Source organism: Poecilia reticulata, linkage group LG18 (assembly GCF_000633615.1).
Source record: "Poecilia reticulata strain Guanapo linkage group LG18, Guppy_female_1.0+MT, whole genome shotgun sequence".
NCBI classification, from domain to species: Eukaryota; Metazoa; Chordata; class Actinopteri; order Cyprinodontiformes; family Poeciliidae; genus Poecilia; species Poecilia reticulata.
Window position 1 is genome coordinate 8,118,965 of NC_024348.1, and position 17,494 is coordinate 8,136,458.

Here is a 17,494-nt window from a genome sequence, read left to right on the forward strand (position 1 = left end):
CGACTGGCGAGAGAAGAAGTTTAACGATTGGAAGTTGGAAGGAGCAAACAGCAAAGTAATGAGTTCAAAGTGGGATTCAGAATAAATTACAGGGTTTCTGCAGGCTTCACCAACTTAAATTTAAGACTTTTTAAGTCCATTATGAATTAAATTTCAGACCTATATCACCAAAGAAATATACAAATTTCATCCATCCACCTGGCGATAAATTTGCACCAAAGTAGATACAAAAATGGATATCTAGCTAGCTACAATAAAGAGGTTTGAGTGTGACTCAACCTTTTGCCTGACAGAAAAGTTCCATCAGAAAAGAAAATACATAGAATATATGATTAAATAGTCCTGCCAAGACAAAATTTAAGACCTGTGGCTTACATATTTAAGGCCAACTTATTTCTTTAAAATTAATTTGAGACATTTCAAGACTTTTTATGAATCACCCTGCATTATCTGCACAAGATTCCAATACAAGAACTAGTCTATTAACAAAAGAGCAACATTAAGAAGATCTGAACTAGGCAGCTGATTGGATCAACTAAAAAAAAACTCCCATCCTCTCCCTCCCAAGAAACTTTTTCCAACAAAAAAGTCAATAGCCATAATGAAACAGTCAATTTTGATGTCCCTCAATTATGTTAATAAATCTTAATCTTTCCATTGATTTGTACGAATTCTAGTCCTAAAGATGGTGAATGTTTTTTACGTAATTTGTCATCCTTGGCAGTATCTATCATGACTTGAGTCCAACTTTGGCTCAAAAAGTAAGGTCGTACCTACCTTAACAACTCCAACTCTCACTCGGTCTCATCTTCCTTGCACAAGCCATTGTTTTCCAAGTCAAGTTTTGCCTGCTTCCTGGGAGAATTGCCCTGAAATGTATATCAATAAAAAGAATTATGTTGGAAATTAAAAAGTCACCCAAGTGCCAAGCATCTCCTAAAGCCAAGTGATTAGATCCAACCTCGCCCCTGCTGTTGGTTCTAGCAGTCTAAGGCAATCACTAAGGTTGGATCATGTCCATTTCTTGTAACCCTTGAGAGGCCATTACATCAAAAACAAAAGTGATCAAAGCAATGAATGTAAAAACACTCAAACAAAAAGTTCTCAACATCAAGAAGACCCAACAGGTCGCATTTTTTGCTAGAAGTCAGCAGCATTATTGAAAACCTTTACACTTCAGGTTCAAAGATGCTCTTATTAAACAGCTTGTTTAACCCTTACTAGATTCTCTTATCGCACAGGAAACACATGCTATGTTCCCGTGATAGACAGCAACTCACAGAATCTCCTTTGTTTTCAACACTGCCTCCCAGATTTCTTTTTAGTGCATCATTTCCTTGCTACTTTTCAACTCTGAATCAGACTCTCCCCAACATCCAGTCAGCATTGTTTCTTGTTCGTTCGTATACCTCCTATGGATCCCTTTCCATTGCTAACGGCAACATTTTTCTCTCCTTTCTTCTTCTTTGACAATCTCTGTATTTGTTTTGCAAGTTTTAAAGGCAGCAAGGATTTCTTGCTTTGATAGACTGATCGATATGGTTTCCTTAATTTACAGAAAATCTGGCCAAAGAGATATTTGCAGGTTTGAAGTCCCTCTACTAAAATCAATGTCACCGTTTCAAAAATAATACATATACAGAGCAGAATTGGCAGTAGAGGATGAGCCTCTAGAGAAGATGAACAAATAAATAATACATTAAACTTCTGCCCTGGTATACCTCACTATCATTTGTTCACCTTGTTTACTACCGATATGATGCTATGTGCCAAATAAGTAATGTTGTTTGCGCCCCACTCTAAAAATCTAAATAAGTTCATGTCTGACATATTTTTGTGAAATCCCAAAGTAGAAATGAATCCCTTGTCACGCAGATATGTTTCTTTTAAAGCAGTATAGCTCTCATTCACATTAAATACAATCTCAACTAAACGATCTTTGTGAAATTCTTTAACTTAGCATGTGCTTTTCAATCATTTGGCAAACTCTGTGTTTTCAAATATATTTGGACATATGGATGTTTAATATTAATGTTATCTATATTAAGAGAGTCAATAAAAAAACGACTAAAAACTGAAGACTAAAATACAGTAAGAGGGGCTTCTACAATGTTGTTCTTTGGACATATGAGCCTAAGAACGTCAAAAAATGCATTTAACTAAACCAAAACATTGTTCCAGACAAATAAAGTGAAACTATATGTAAACATATATATATATGTCATGGGGAAGTTTGAGAACCTTTCTTCTAATTTATTTACTTGGCTGCATTGGCTTCATACATTTGTTCTATTTTAGTAAACAGTTTATTTAACCCTTACTAGACTCTCCATCCTATTATTCTGTCATTTAACAGTAATGCGTTCTATAGACAGATTATAAACTCCTCATTCTTCAATAATTTCACTTGCAAGCCTGTTGCCCCTAAAGGGATTATCTGAAAACCGTAGCTAGAACGTCTAAACTCCTGATGTGAAATCACTGTAAAACCCTGAGAAAACAAAAAAATATTGCTTTCCTGCCCTGTAAGCCGCCCTTTCAGTTCAACTGAGCCAATTTTAAATGTAGATCTGTATTAAAGTTCACTGCAAGCTTGATGGCAGCAACTAAAATGGAGGATAGATAAACCCAAAACGAGCTCCACTTGCTAAGGAGCTTAATCACGGCGCGCTCACAGCCAAACATCCCTCTAAAACGTTCCTGTAATTAGCCGACTTGGCCGATTGAAGATTTACAAAGAAAGAGACTCAAAGGTTCTCACAGATAAAGACGCTTGTAGATCCAATTAGTCCAACTGAATCCTTGAAAGAGAGAGAGAGAGAGAGAGAGAGAGAGAGAGAGAGAGAGCAGGCAGACACGCCGATGAGGAAGTGAGGAAGGGATTGGCAGTGAAAACAAAGCGTATGAGATGATGGGAAGTTAGGAACTTTTAGTCTGTTGATCTGCCAGCTAAGTGATAAAAACTGGATCTCCTATATTTAGAGTGAATATACTTTCATAATTATGTAAAATCTTCAAAGATGTATGATGGAGTATTGGTGCCATTCTAAGAAAAGAAGTTGAAATATGTTCTCGAAAAATTTCAACTTCTCACGTACGCCTTTTTTCTCGTATCAATTCAACTCTACTCTCATTTTGACGTTTTTTCTGGTACAACTAGTCAAAAAATATTTATTCTTAAATTATTTAGACTTATGACTTTTTTGCAAATATGACTATTCTCGAAAAACTGACTACATTCTCTTATTTTGATTTTTCTTGTACAACCTATCTAAAAATATTACTTTATTCTTTTATCATTGACTTTTTTCTCAACATAAATATTTTACCATGTAATTTGATGACATGACCCTAATACTCTGTCATAAAGAGGAACAAACTTGAACAGAACTACCAGGTCTTCCTGACTGAGCAGATCTTAGCGGGGAGAAAGCTGGTTTCCCCTCCAGACTCTGATCAATAGCTCATATGCAGTTTGGCAGCAACGGTTCAGATCCTTATCCAGCCCAGCGGGATGGGCACTATCTGCACCAGCACACTTTAATCAGAGGGTGTTATTGGGATCGTTGCTCTGAGAGAAGTGGGGGGGACAGAATGCGCACACACACACACAATGCGGCCAATCAATCACTTTAATTGATCGAGAGAATGACGGTGGGGAAAATGAGCTCAGACGGCTACGGGAGCAGAAGCAGCAGGTGAAGCTTTATGCGCGTTTGTGGGAGATGATTGCCACTGAATTGAACAGGCGGATATCCGCATCCTGAAGTTTTTAATGTGCGCCGTGTCCATAATAGACCTTCAAACAAAACTAGAGGTCAGACAAGAGCTCTGTGGTGTAGCTGGTACTTGCTGGTGTGATGCAAGTCAATGAAGTTGTCTTACTTTTTCTCTCTTTCACTAACACCAAAGAAACCTGGACAAAGAGTTTGATTTTGTAAAATGGAATGCATTTTCAGACAGTTTTTATATGTAAAATAAGCCTTTTTGCATGGCATTCTGCAATTTATGGCCACAAAGACAAGACAAAAAAAGTTTCAGGGAGACCGGGGAACACACCATGAAAGTCACGAAAAAGATCAAAGCAAGGTTTGGCTATAAGGCATTTTCCTCTTAATTTAACAGAGTAAAAACCATCTTCTCATCTGAAAATAGGACAAGCACTCCCAATTCAGGGCTTACATTAGTACCTCAGACAAGTGAAAATGGCGACATTGGCACAACCATAAGTTGTTGACCCGGAAGTAAAGATAATATAAGAGTAGACCCTGCATTGGCTGCTCTTGCGCAAGAAATAAGGCGGCCATCTTGGAGCGGTCGTCCCTCCTACTTTGCTCAACCAAAACAGCATAAGATGCCTCAGCACTGAGGGATATTGTTGTTCGGATCGACGGACTATTGATATGAGGGCTCAACAGACAACATTTCAAAAGTAAGATGGACATATTATTGTGCATTTTTTGTGATTAGATTATTACTTTACTGTATTTATGTCCACCGGTGAGATACCAGCTAATATTAGCTATAGTGCTTGGTGTAATACCGGGGTTAAGCCCCCGTTACGAAGGCTAACCGAGATTCCGTAAATCTTAAAAAAAATATATATATATATATATATATATATATATATATAATCCAACACTGACCTAGAAGAGCTTACATTAGAAATGAAATAATGTAACATATTATAAAACTTACATTACGTGTTATAACATTCACCAGCAAAGTTTATACAGCTGGTAAAGACTATTATTTATATGCAATTCTTTCACTCTGTCAAACGTAAGATACATCCCAAATCTTCCGTTATTGTTTTGAAGGTTTCATAAAGACACGATGTGAATAAGAAGTGGGAAATATCTTTAAAGAGAGACAGATTCACTGCAGCACGGATGAATCTCGCATCAGATTTTGGACTAAATCTCAGCTGCTGAATCTCTGAAGCTAGAACTCGTCGGCTGGAAAACAGCCAATGAATAATTAAATATATGTTTATATAAAAGTAGCCGGGGCATATTGTCCCCCTGAATGTGTGCTGCTGCGCCCTCTTCCTCTTGCCCATATATGGAAGACGCTGTGACAGAGCGCAGCTGGCTTGTTAGGGAGACAGGTAATCGGCATTTACATTTAAAAGCAAGTAGATCGCTGAGGAGATCAGATGCAGGCTGATGATTTGTACAGAGGTATGTTTAACATTGATCGCGAGGTGGGATTAGAATTTGTCTGATTCTGCCACTGATTGTTATAGGAAACGCACTTACAGAGTGACGTCAAGAGCGCCGTTTACTGGTTTCACTTTAGAGAAGGTAAGGGCCGTTTCTTATGATTTATCTGGCTGGTTAATGTTCTTGTCTAACTTGATTTCTTTTGTGTGTAGGTTGGCCTGCTACCGTTTCAATTTCATTTTTTTTTTCGTTTTGTTTTAGTTTACTTACTTTTAGATGGTTGTTGATTAAAAGAACTTTTCTTGTTTTGGTTTAATAGACCTTTAGGAAAAGGGAGTTTCTATTGAAGCCCTCTGGCTTGTTTTAAAGTGGGACCTATGCTGTCCTTGGGTCATAGGCTGTTTTATCTAGATTGAGACTAGTGGAAGGGGAGCTTTTCTTTTCTTTGTATTCACCAGGAATTTTTGTGTGAGTGTGCTTTTGTTGGGGAACACTTGAATGTATTTAGTTGTATTTGTGTTTTCTTTATTATTATTCCTCCCCCAAACAGTCTAATTTTATCTAATTGAGTTTTAATTATTTTTTCAGCTTTCAGGATCCCAGGGCCAGCATAGACTCCCACCTTTAGAGTGGTCACTTGGTAGAATCAAATAAATTGTGACTATTTTTGCTAAAATTTGTGAATTCAATGAACTGTAATCTGCAGCAGTGCCTCTGTCCATTTTTACAAACTTATCTGTGTGATCTGGTAAAAAGAGGATCTAGAGCTGTAACCAAGGTCACATAAACATGTATCTAATATATATTATTCAGTATTAATCATTATTTATTTGGTCTGTTTATATAAATATGTATTGATATTACTAAATAATTAAATAAATTATTAACGGCTGTGTGCTTTGTAAAATGCTCGTCATACATCAATATTACATCAATATCAGGACATTTTATTCCTATTCTATTGTTTTCCCCACTAAGCATATTTAAATATGCTGCAGTATGCATCAATACAATTAAAAAAAATACTTAAAAATACAATTGTTTATAAATGTAGCTTTGATAGAGCTATTTGAATAAGGTTTTAAGTAACAATAATGCGTATTATGATCGATTAAATGCGCCGATATGTCATTGTGCCTTCCAAACATAAAGCGGAGTGGAGCGGCCGACCGCTCCAAGATGGCCGCCCTAAATCCCATCAGTTACAATAGGCGAGAGCAGTCCTTGAGGCATCTATTCTTATATTATGTCTATGGTGGAGCCTCCTGAACAACTTTCAAGCCACAACCACTGAACGCTGCGGATTTGACGCACATTTATGTCGTCATTAATTAAAACACTGAGGATTCTGCTTCGCTTGAAAGCAGTGCGCCATGACACAAACAGTGAATGCGTGAGTAACATGACGTGAGACATAGGCCTAGCTAGCAAAGGCTATGTTCAGCGTTAGCTTGTGCTAAATGATAAAACATCCCGCCGGATAATAGAAAACACACGACATATTTTCGTACTTACACCACCATAATTTGTAGATTTGTGACCAACAGTGGGAGCTGAATCTTCCTTCAGTCGAAGTCTGAATCCCGTCATGAGCTGTTGGTAGTTTTCAAAGGACTCCTTCCTAAATTTATTCCCACAAACTACAACTTTCTTTGGTAATACCACAAGGACACTGTAAACAAAAATAAAACGAAGCTCTGAGGAAAAAAAAGATGCATGGACACAAGTTATGTAAATATTTTTTTCCTTTCCCATCAGCAGCCATTGCGTAGCAGTAAAAACCACAGCTGAACAAACTTAGCATAATGAAGTGGGTGGAGCTCCAAGGATTGCCAGGGGAGGGGCTGGGCTTGATTTACTTAAATTTAAGTAGAAAAAAAAGAACTGATGGTGGGTTTTTCTATTTTCATTTATTTTTATATTTTTGGCTAAACACAGGGCAATCCTGAAATAAAACTTCTTAGCAATACTGTTGAATACTTAAGGGTGCATTCACGCCAACCTGTTTGGTCCAATTTAACCAAACTCTAGTTCATTTAGAGGGTCCGGTTCGTTTGAGGAGGTGTGTGAAACTTTGATGCGTAAAAAAAGAAAAGGCAAACTCCGGTCCGCATAAAAATCTCAGTGTTGGTTCAGTTGAAGTGAACTCTGGTGCAGTTTGAATGCGAATGCAAGCGGACCGGAGACCGCTTCAAAAGCAGCAAGAGAAGTGCAGCGCAGGGCATTCTGGGTAAATACAGCTAAAACATGAGAGCAACGCTAACGGGAGAAATGACTTGTGGTCTTTGCCAAAGACAAATGTCAAAGACAAACTATTGAAATCTGAAAATAAAATCTAACCATTTTTGTTTATATTTCATGAAGTTGCGCTCAGGGTCTTCTTCAGAGGTTGTTTTGTTTCTTTCAGTAGCTTTTGGTGCAGCCCCGCCAGTTAAAAAGGAGGTAAAAAGGTTTCTCAATTAGTTTGGATCATTTCACATTGTGCAGTGTGAAAGCCAACTGCACCAGTTGGAAATGTAGCAAACATTGCAATTCCGGTACCCAATCGAACCAGCTCTGCTATTTAAGTGTGAAAACACTTACGCAGTAGGCAGAACAGATGTCTACTTTTCAGCTGTAAGATCACCCTAAGCATACAGCCAGAGCTACAATTAACTCAGATCAGGCATGTCAAGCTCGAGTCCCAAGAGACAAAGTGGTACACTGCAGAATCTTGTCTTAATGACCCACGAGTTGGTTATGTTCACACTGCAAATACCAAAAATGCACCAGAATGGCTATATAGGTGCAAACAACCTTCAGTCCAACCTTTTACTCACATTTCTACAATGTGTAAAAGACAAATGTCAGGTTGTAGTCTTGAGAATATAGTCTTCTGCCTCAGAATTTGAGTTTGGCTGAAACACTGAATTGTTTAAAAAAGTAAATAAAGACACAGGAGCAAATTAATGTTTTTAAATAATTTTAGCTACCAAGCGCCAACGTCTGTTGAGGACCAGTCTTAGTTCTGTTGGTGAAAGCCAATTGTGGGACAAACAAAATGTCCTCTGGATAAATGAGGCCAAACTCAACTAGTGTGAATCTTTAAGTCTTTGTATCATTTTTACATCCAATAAGTTTGTATTTATGCAACAAGTCCTTTACCTCCCAAGTTTCTTTCCCAGTCCTTTGTGATCCCGTCAGTCAGAAAACATACAAAATCATTCATGTTGCGACACCGACCTCTAGTGGTCAAAAAGAAGAATTACAGTCACCAGAAATTAAACTTGCAACTCTAAGTCACTAAAACGCAATGAAATAATCGGTAAATGTCTAAATAAAAGTGAAATAATCATTCATTGGAGTAAAGGGTAAAACATTTCTTTATTTTAAAACTTTGCATAACAGCATGACAAAAAAAAGAAAAAAAAAAAAAGGAATAGCATTATTTGGTTCTTTTATACAAATTATTAGCTTAACATGATAAACACTGTACAACCAGAAATGCATGCATAGCTGCTAACGTGAACAATTTTTTAAAATTGTGGGCCAGTGCATAATTCATTAGTAAGTATACACACACACAGGAGTTTACAGATTACTAATGAATTACAATTTCACTGATCTTATAAAAACCTAGATATAAAAAAAAAAAATCCACTGATAAAATAAGTTCAACATGTTAATAACAATGCCCACATTAAGAACACTCCTTGAGAACTGGTTTTATTGCCAACTTCACACGGAAGACAAACTGGACAACATATAAATATTAAACATTAAATTATGTACAACTTTTTTGTCCTAATGAGAGCCTTCACTCAACTTAAGTCTTTTAGAGCATTTCTCCATCTTCACGAAGAGGCCAAGGCTTTCTCCAAGACATTAATGTCAACCAAAGGAAGAGAAGCTACTTCAAAAAATACCCTGGGGGGAAATAAATAAATTATTCTGGATTATTCAACCTGTCAGCTCAGAACAGCAATATCTCTAAGTGTATTTTTGTTTGCAGACTTACTTATGAGAGTATTTGTTCCGGATGGTTTTCAGGTTATCGTCGGATGGAGCTTGAAGCATAGAGTGGAGTTTTCTGACCACAGGCTTGAAGTCAGACACCTGATAGCCAGAGTGGAACTGCAGGATGGGGCACTGCAGGAGCAACAACACGGAGGAAAAGTTACATCCAGCTTTGGGGTTTAACATTTCATGAGATGTTTGCAGTCTATTGTAAAAGTACTTTGGCAAAAACTGTCACCACTTAACCAATATAAGCTTCTATCTTTGTAATATTAGATTTTAATATACTTCTAAGATGTACTCGTCTCCCGCTTCGTCCACCATTTTGTTGAACAAAAGTTTCCCGTTCGGCCTGCAATGGCTCTTGGGATACATTGGGTTGTTACTGATAGACTTGTTCTTCAAATCCAGAGAAAAGAAGAACGCTTTGGGAGGAGCCTTCATATTGGGGCAGTCTTTGTTGCATCACTGATGAAATTGTAGGGCTGGGGTATAACTAAATGCCAATATTAATACACGACAGACATGTATTAATGTCGATAGGAATGCTCAATAGTTTCACTGAACTCCAATCCAAAACCGCACAGCTTTCTGGGGGATGTAGGCAGGTCTGTCACAATAACAATTTTTCCTAGATGATAATTTATTGTGAAAAATTATAATGGTCTCAAAACAATTGTCAAGTAATACTGTCAAGTTGACCCTGTCAAAGGTCAATAAACTTTAATTTTGCAAAGAGCAATGATAATTGAAACTGGAAAATATTTTAACCATCTAAAAAACGGAAATAAAACATTACTCAACCCATAAACAAATTATAAAGTCCACAAACAAAATTGCCCTTCAAAAAAAAATTCAGAACTAAACTGCTTAAAAATAAAATGAAGTGGAGTCAAAACTGTGCATCGCAGCACCAGTTTGTCAATATTTCAGATCTTTAAAACAAAAAAAAACTTAAATTAATCGATGTTGACTGATATGAAAGGCAATACATAATCAGCTTTCAAATGCAGACTTTGAAGGACGCAGCCTCTGAGTTTGGACACATCCCATCTGTGAACTTCTGAATATATTCCATATTGGAGGAAATTACCAATCCTCATTGCTGATCTACATGCACAAGATTCAGTTAGTGATCAAAAAAGCCCAAACAGGGGAAACCCATTAAAGAAAAGAAAAAAGTACAGTTAAAATTTGGGCCAATTTCTGCTCTGAAATCCATCACCAATTCAAAAAAAGTGAAAGCAAGAGCAGCTGTGGTTTAGGTTCTTGTTTCAGGTAGAGGTAACTTACCCATCCTCCCAGGTTTTTGGTGACCAGCGCCATCAGCAGGCAGGCTGATGCCAGCCGTGAGCCCCGCTCCTCCACAAAGTCGATCTCCATCAGACTCATCTCACAGAAGAAGCGAGCCAGAGTCAGCGTGTCCATGCCAGCATTCACACACTGCAGGGAAGAAGGGAAAAAAAAAAAAAAAAAAAGGTTACGCCAAGTTAGACCTGACGTCTTCAATTGCTCTGCTGAAAAACATCATTTACGACTAAAGCTGACCCACCCTGGCGTAGCGTCTGAGGAACCGATACGGGATGGGAATGTTGATGTCGAACGACAGCGTTTTCAGGATGTTGGCTTCAATGCCGATGAGCTCGCGCCGTTTGTAAGCGTCGTCGCAGATGTAGAGGAAATCCTCGACGGGGGGCGGGCAGCGCTCCTGCAACCGACGACGAAAAGACTCAAAACGGTTCAAACTGAAATGTCACTTCAAACCAGCTGGAAAAAAAAAAAAAAAAAAAGTTCTCACCTCAAATTTGCAGGCGATCAGCAGGGCGGTAGAACCGACAAGCTGCAACAAATCCCTGTGGATGGGGACTTTTGACAAGTAGTGGTCTGTCAACTTCACGGCCAAGTAGAGGGTCTCGTGGAACAGCTCAAAGTTCTCCTACGTTGAGGAAAGAAAAAAAGCACGATCAAGAGATCAGACAGGCAACCGCTGTTCAAGTTATCAAAATGTTTTTCTTAGATCAGAAGATGCTTTGATCTTTTCCCACAAACACACTGGCTGAATAAATCACCTGGACTTCAACCAGCCAATCGATCAGGATCGCCCTCATGTCTGGGCTGAGGTAGGGCTGCTTGTCCATGTAGTTGGAAAGGACAAACTTTTCCTGAAAGTGAACAATGAGGATTATGGAGCTGAACTAACAACAAAAGGAACATAGAACTCAATGTTAAAGGCTTTCTAGAGTTCCCTCACCTCTCTCTTTTTAAGGTAGTCGAAGATATCCTTTGCATACTCGGGACACATGTAACAGTCTTCAGAGTTATCAGAGTCGATGTCGAACTCTTCTGGGATCTGTACAAGTCCAAGGAATGTGGAGTTAAAACACGAGGCTTACTTTTAGCCAACTTTAGGCTACGTTCACACAGCAGGCAACCCTGACCGACTCAAATGCGGCTTTTTCCACCCCCAACTGAACGGCTCATTTCTAGTCTTCGCATGGTCAGGTCGCATTTTAACCAATTTTTATGCCCTTGATGAGACGTGTAATTATTATGAACCAGAAGAAGCCAGGCTCGGTAAATCCGGACATAAACAGCAGCTGAAAATTATAATTCTGAACTCATGGACGCTGAAGCGCATCACAATCCCACCACAGTTGGCTCCGACTCCACATCCAAACAGACTTCTCCACTGACATTGCCGTCGATGCTCCACAAGACCATTGCTAGTAGTTGTGCTTTTCAATTAACTTCCTTCATCTTGTCATGATTTCGTGACAATATTGTCAATTCCCATTACTGATTAAACTTTAAAAATGGATCCATAAACGACTGTCCATTATTACTTCCGTAAAGTAATAATGCTGCCGAGTGACGTCAATGTTCTCATGCGCACGCATGTCGCTTTTCGGAGTCGAGCATCAAGACCTGCTGTGTGAGCGTAGTTTTAGAAATGCACTGCTCTTCTTACAGGCTGCCTCTGGATGTGTGCCGGCACTTCCCGGGCTGCAGGGGATGAAACATCTACAGGTTCTTCTGCCAGAGACGAGTCATCCTTCTGCGGCTCCTCGTTCTTCTTCTCCTCTACGTCGGACCTCTCTTTCGCGGCCGGCGATCCCTCGGAGCTCACGGATGACGACCTGCAGAAGGAGAGCGGCAGGGAGGTGAAGGCAACGAGCGAGAAGAACAACGACAGAATATAAACCCAGAAGATCTTTAAAACGTACTTTTGTAGGTTTGTTTGATTCTTTGACAGCACCGAGGCAGAGTTGGTCTTCTTTTCAACTTTCTTCGCCGAATCCCTCTTCCTACCTGGAAGGCTGATCGTCACCTTGTGAGCCTGGAGACAGATTGGATGAGAATTTCAAGTAGTAATCTTTAAAGTGCATAAATAAAATCATGTGTGCAAAAGAAAAATTTCAAATTGATCAAGTTAAAGCTTAAAATGTTTGTAAGAGGTCCTGCGAACATCATCTCTGGGCAGCGCCACGTTGAAAATGCGACTTTTTAACTGGGACGCTGTTACATCGCGTTTGACGTCAAACGTAGCTCAGAGTTCCGAGGTAACTGGAACGCAGCATTTATCAAAGCATACAGCTGGACCACAAAAAAGGGGGAAAAAAAGAACTTGTGTGAAAGACTACATTGTAGTTGGTGCATCACAAACAAGGAAAGTTGCACCAAATGATGGCAACCTTTGCACTTATGTGACATAATACAGGGATTCCGTTTTGGTACAATATTTTAATATTTTTTCTAAAAAAAGAAAAAGAAAGAAATAGTAGAAATGATCTCCTCGCTGCCCCAATCATCCACTCCCATTGCCAATACTTGATACATTGCGTCTCCTCTAGGCAACATGTTGCGCCTAGCTTTAATGCTACTTTTCAGGTCGAGTTACGCAAGTTGCCATATTTTTCTAAAGACAGACACGCAGAACTCACATTGGTGATGTCGATGAAGGCAGTCCTCTTCTTGGGAGCTCCATGAGGAGGAGACGAGGACCGCTTCACCTGAGTGGCCTCTTCCTGAAACAAGCAGCACAACAAATCATGCAAATCCTCTTGCATGTATTGCATCGTTGTAGTACGTGCACGGTCACACCGTTTCGTTGCATGCTTTGTTTGGCGACTTAAAGAGAGATTTCTGTTGCCCATTCCCCTCACCTGGTTCTCCGAGGCTGCTCCATTCACCCTGGATGCCTTGTTCCCTGCAGCCTCTTTGTTTTTCTTCCCTCTTGTGAAAGGCATGGCAGCTTCGTTCACCTTTATCCCGCGAAAACAACTGTCCAGTCGCCGCTGCTGTTTGGATTGCACACAAGGAAAGCATAAAATGGCGCACTTACACCAAAAAACAAAGCAAAAAAAATGAAAAAAACCTCTTCACGGCTTTAGCACAGAGGCTAATTTAAACTCGCTCGCATAAAAAAGGGAGTCTCTGTGGCTGAGCTTGCATGACGGGCGGGGTTTCCTCGAAACGGCTCTGTGCTCGAAGACGCCGAAATTTAGTCTTACCTTAGTGTGCTTCGCTCTGTTAAATCCAGTTTAGACAGTAGAGAGTAGCCTTTTCTGGAATATTTATTCCAATTTAGCAGCGTTGCTTCACAGTCGGAAGCGCTTTCAGCTGAGGATCTGAATCTCCTGCGCCTTGCTTTCATTGGCTAGAATTTGAGCCAAACGGACCAATCAGGAAGCGGAACAGAATGCAGTTGATCAGAAGCGCTGGTTATAAGTACCAGCTCCTACCGGTGCACTATCGCGGAGTTAAAGAAATTAACGTGCTTTAGCCCAAAAATACATTTTCAAAAATCATTGTAGGGGTATTTTAATTGCTTACATTTACTGTATAAAAAAACCTCTTTTATACAAGTAATGACTATTCCTTTCTAAATGTAGCATGTTTCTGAAAATGACGACGAACCCGTCTGTTCGAAAACAAACACACCTTAAAAGAACAGGGAGGAGCTCTAGAGGTATTCAAACTCATGACAACCAATAGAAATTCACGCTTTAAGGGCTTTGTTGCTGTTTTGTTCAGGGAGGTTTTAAATTGCAGTAACCTGTCATCTCATGGGATACATACACGTGTTCTCCGTCTACCTGTTATCGTTTAGCTACTGAGTAAATAAATAAATCTACTTTAAACTTTTCAAAGGGCATCTTTTGATTTCTTGATGTGCTTTTTAATTGCTGAAAGGAAACGTCTTCACTACACTGGAATCAAATTATTACACTTATAAAATACATACTTTTCATTTGTTTGTGTGGTCATTGAATGGAAATGCTCACATGAAGAAATAGGGTGAGTTAATTCTAAGACTTTTCAAATATTCATCCAATTCTGTAGTGCATTCATGGCAGAATAGGAAGTAACAGAAAAAAAGACAAGTAATTTATCATTTCATACATGTCAAAACCAAGGTGAACATTCCTTTAGCAAAAAAACGACAAGCAACAAAATAGGATGTCTTAGATTTTTGAGTTTTTACACATCTTTATCACAGGTTAGAATAATAACTGGCCTGTTGGGACTCAGAAATACAGAGGAGTTGCATCAACAGTTCTCAACGTGGGCGGTAGCGCCCCCCAGGGGGCGTTCAGAGGACAGCAGGGGGCGCTGGCGGACATTTTTACAAAAGGGGGGCGCTGGGATGATTTGGGGGGCGTTTGGTCGAAGGTAAACTTTACATCTTAAATGCACAACAATGCCAGTTTAGACTTTGAGCAACTTGGTAAAACTGTATTGTGTAACATTAAAACATGCTTGGCTGCAACTGTATCGATGGCAGCTCTTCTACTATTCAGTGTTTGTTAGCTTCTGTTAGCTTCTTGGCGCAGCTCCGTTCTCCTGCTACTGGTAGCTAAAATCATGATACCCTCACTGTGTGTCCCTCTGAAAAATGAACCCATTTAAATCAAGAAATCCCTCCATGGGTGATACCATGATAGAGGGCGTTCTTTTTATAGCGTTAACACCGGTGCTGTAAGTGGTCCGGTATGAAACGGGGGTGATAGAACAACACAGCACTTTCAAATTTCAATAATCAGAATGCAGAGAATGTTTCCGTTGTTTTAAAAGATGTATATCAGTCTGCCTTTTCCCCATCGATACGCTTCCTAACCGCCCTGCACCTTAGGGGCTTAAAAAAAAAAGACGCGCACATTGCGCAAAACTCTGAAACAGGAGAAGCGGAACATAAAACGGAGCGACGAACTAGATGTGAATTATGGCATAAAAACAGAGAGTCCGACGCTGAACTGTGAAAAATCAACACATGATGTGAAACACATGACGATTAGGCAGCGCAGCAGGTGATGAGTGAAGATTACTGATGGTCAATAAACGATAAAATAAATCTAGCAACAGGAAAGAAACTAAAGTGGACATAGCAATAAACCAAGAGAGGATAATATTAATCAAATGAAACTAAATTGAAATGAATGAAGAACAAAATGCAAGAATAAACTAAGAAACTAAAGTAAATACAGAGGAATAAACTGGTATGGCAAGACCTTTAGAGCAATAATTAATACAGAGAACTGTATGGCAAGAATAAACAGACACTATTTCCAGATTAAAGGTAAAATAATATTGTTGAAATGTCATGGGTTTGTTGAGACCATATCTAGTACTGAGAATAAATATATCTTACAGACCATAACAGTAAAGAACTGATCACTTATTTATGTTTTTAATTAGATTTGATATATTTATTTCTTTAATATTATTTTTCATGTCGGTGTTAATGTCATGAGGCTGACGACTCCATGACACTTTCAATTTGACTCATTAGGATTTGATTAAGAACCAGATTTGTTCTTTGTAATTTCTGTCCAGTAAAACTATTAATCTATAATCAATAGACGGGTCTATATAAAGATATAATCCATGTTTCTGTCTCATATTTGTATGGCATTAAAAGAACCTGGAACTTTTGTTTTTCCGCCGAAAGCTCTGGTTTGCACAATAAATGCCATGTGGGTGAAGTTTTATGGATGATACTCTGATGTCCCATTCTCCTGAAGGCAGCACAGAGCTGCACCACCAGAAACTGACAAACACTGAAGAGAAGAGCTATGATTAATGTGGGAAATTATTTTTGATGATAAATACAGAAACAAGCATAAAAATCAAAACATCTACAATAGTGATAGTAATATTAATGATAAAATAATGGTCAGTGCAAAGTAGCCTGCAAATTCTTTGGTGGGGGCGGTGAGGGACCTGGATAAAGGGCTAAGGGGGGGGCTGGGCCGAAAAAGGTTGAGAAACACTGCATTAGATAATAGATGGTCATGAAATTTTGAGTACACTCCAAGAACAGGTGAAGATGGAAAAAAAGAGAAAACTGGCAGCAAACAAGCATCTCACTGCCAGACGTTTGGATTCTTGTAAGAGTATCAAGAACTGAGGCCGTAATTTTTTTTTTTGTCTTAGTACGTGGATAGAAATAAATTTAAGCTAAAGCCAAGACCTTTTTCCTTTGACCTGTCAGAAAGAGTTATGTCTTCTCTGAGTAAACCCTCAACATACATCATTTCATGTACCTAACTCCGCAGATCGTTTTTGATACATGGGTGGGGTTTGAACGTGAAGTTCTGGGGTTTTTTGGTGGAAACGGTTCAAAAAAATCCAAGCCTACCCGGCCATGTATGAAATGTGACTACCCGACCCTTTTAAAACATAACTGTGGTTTAAAACCCAGGCCTGATTTTGTTTTCTTGTCTTTAATCAATATTTAAATAGGTTTGATATTCTTTTAGAGTGACAAACAGCAAAAAAAACAACAAACTAGGAAATCAGGAAGGATCCAAACACTTTTTCACATAAATCTCAGATATTTTTATACTAAATTATTTACAACTTTTAAAGAAATACAAAGGTTCTAGGCTGTAATATCAAATTCAATTGTATAGTTTAAGTACTGCCAACATTTATTTATTTACTGTATTTTTTTTTTTTGCACATTTAAACACATGCTTATTTATTTGTTGAACATTTATGTATTTATGTACGTATTGCTAATTATGGCAGGATTAGGCCTCCATAACCAACTTTTCCTCTTACTTTCTCCTCCTTGTTGCTCTCAGTACTTTTTTCTCAGGTTTCTATCATGTTATGCATGAGTGGCAGAATTTGGTGTTTCATATCCCCACCGTCCTAAAATAATGGCCTAAGTCTTTTTTTCTTTTTTTTTTCCAAAAGCAATTTTGAAAAAAGAAAAAAAAATCACCACCCCTTTTTTTAAAAATGTGTTTTAGGCAAATTAAAAAAAACATCACTTTTAAGAAAACAACGACTTAGCCCATTATTTTTAGGAAGGTGGCGACATGCAG

General features: G+C 38.7%; 1 protein-coding gene and 1 long non-coding RNA gene across 4 annotated transcripts in view; both read right to left on the minus strand.

Annotated features, from left to right (window-relative positions):
- The window catches only part of LOC103480400 (uncharacterized), a 40,088-nt gene extending 33,104 nt beyond the window's left edge, over nucleotides 1-6,984 (minus strand). Inside the window, exons 1-2 of one of the 2 annotated variants that reach the window (XR_536087.1) lie at nucleotides 6,681-6,984; nucleotides 778-869 (exon numbers count right to left, since the gene is read on the minus strand). This is a non-coding gene — a long non-coding RNA (uncharacterized LOC103480400). The remainder of the gene's footprint in view (nucleotides 1-777; nucleotides 870-6,680) is intronic. The other variant, XR_536088.1, reaches the window with a different exon arrangement.
- A 1,846-nt stretch (nucleotides 6,985-8,830) lies between these two features.
- ccnb3 (cyclin B3) lies at nucleotides 8,831-13,819 on the minus strand. Of its 2 annotated transcripts, none has more exons than XM_008435338.1 (12): nucleotides 13,673-13,819; nucleotides 13,325-13,456; nucleotides 13,103-13,186; nucleotides 12,386-12,498; nucleotides 12,130-12,298; nucleotides 11,413-11,511; nucleotides 11,231-11,323; nucleotides 10,960-11,097; nucleotides 10,714-10,869; nucleotides 10,455-10,604; nucleotides 9,163-9,293; nucleotides 8,831-9,071 (listed from the first exon to the last, which is right to left on the minus strand). In XM_008435338.1, the coding sequence occupies exons 2-12, from the start codon at nucleotides 13,406-13,408 to the stop codon at nucleotides 8,999-9,001; spliced, it is 1,290 nt and encodes a 429-aa protein (XP_008433560.1). In that variant the 5' UTR covers nucleotides 13,409-13,456; nucleotides 13,673-13,819; the 3' UTR covers nucleotides 8,831-8,998. The 2 variants fall into 2 exon arrangements, with proteins under 2 accessions (XP_008433560.1, XP_008433559.1); XM_008435337.1 differs by having other exon boundaries at nucleotides 13,325-13,459.
- Nucleotides 13,820-17,494: the final 3,675 nt, after the last annotated feature.

What these genes read in the sequence shown, in the direction of transcription:
- ccnb3 (XM_008435338.1), bottom strand. Translation starts at nt 13,408, where the DNA reads ATGCCTTTCACAAGAGGGAAGAAAAACAAAGAGGCTGCAGGGAACAAG. An exon ending in CCTTCATCGACATCACCAAT is followed by an intron (nt 12,499 to 13,102) that starts GTGAGTTCTGCG and finishes ATCTGTCTCCAG; the next exon opens with GCTCACAAGGTGACGATCAG. An exon ending in TGATCGCCTGCAAATTTGAG is followed by an intron (nt 10,870 to 10,959) that starts GTGAGAACTTTT and finishes CGTCGGTTGCAG; the next exon opens with GAGCGCTGCCCGCCCCCCGT.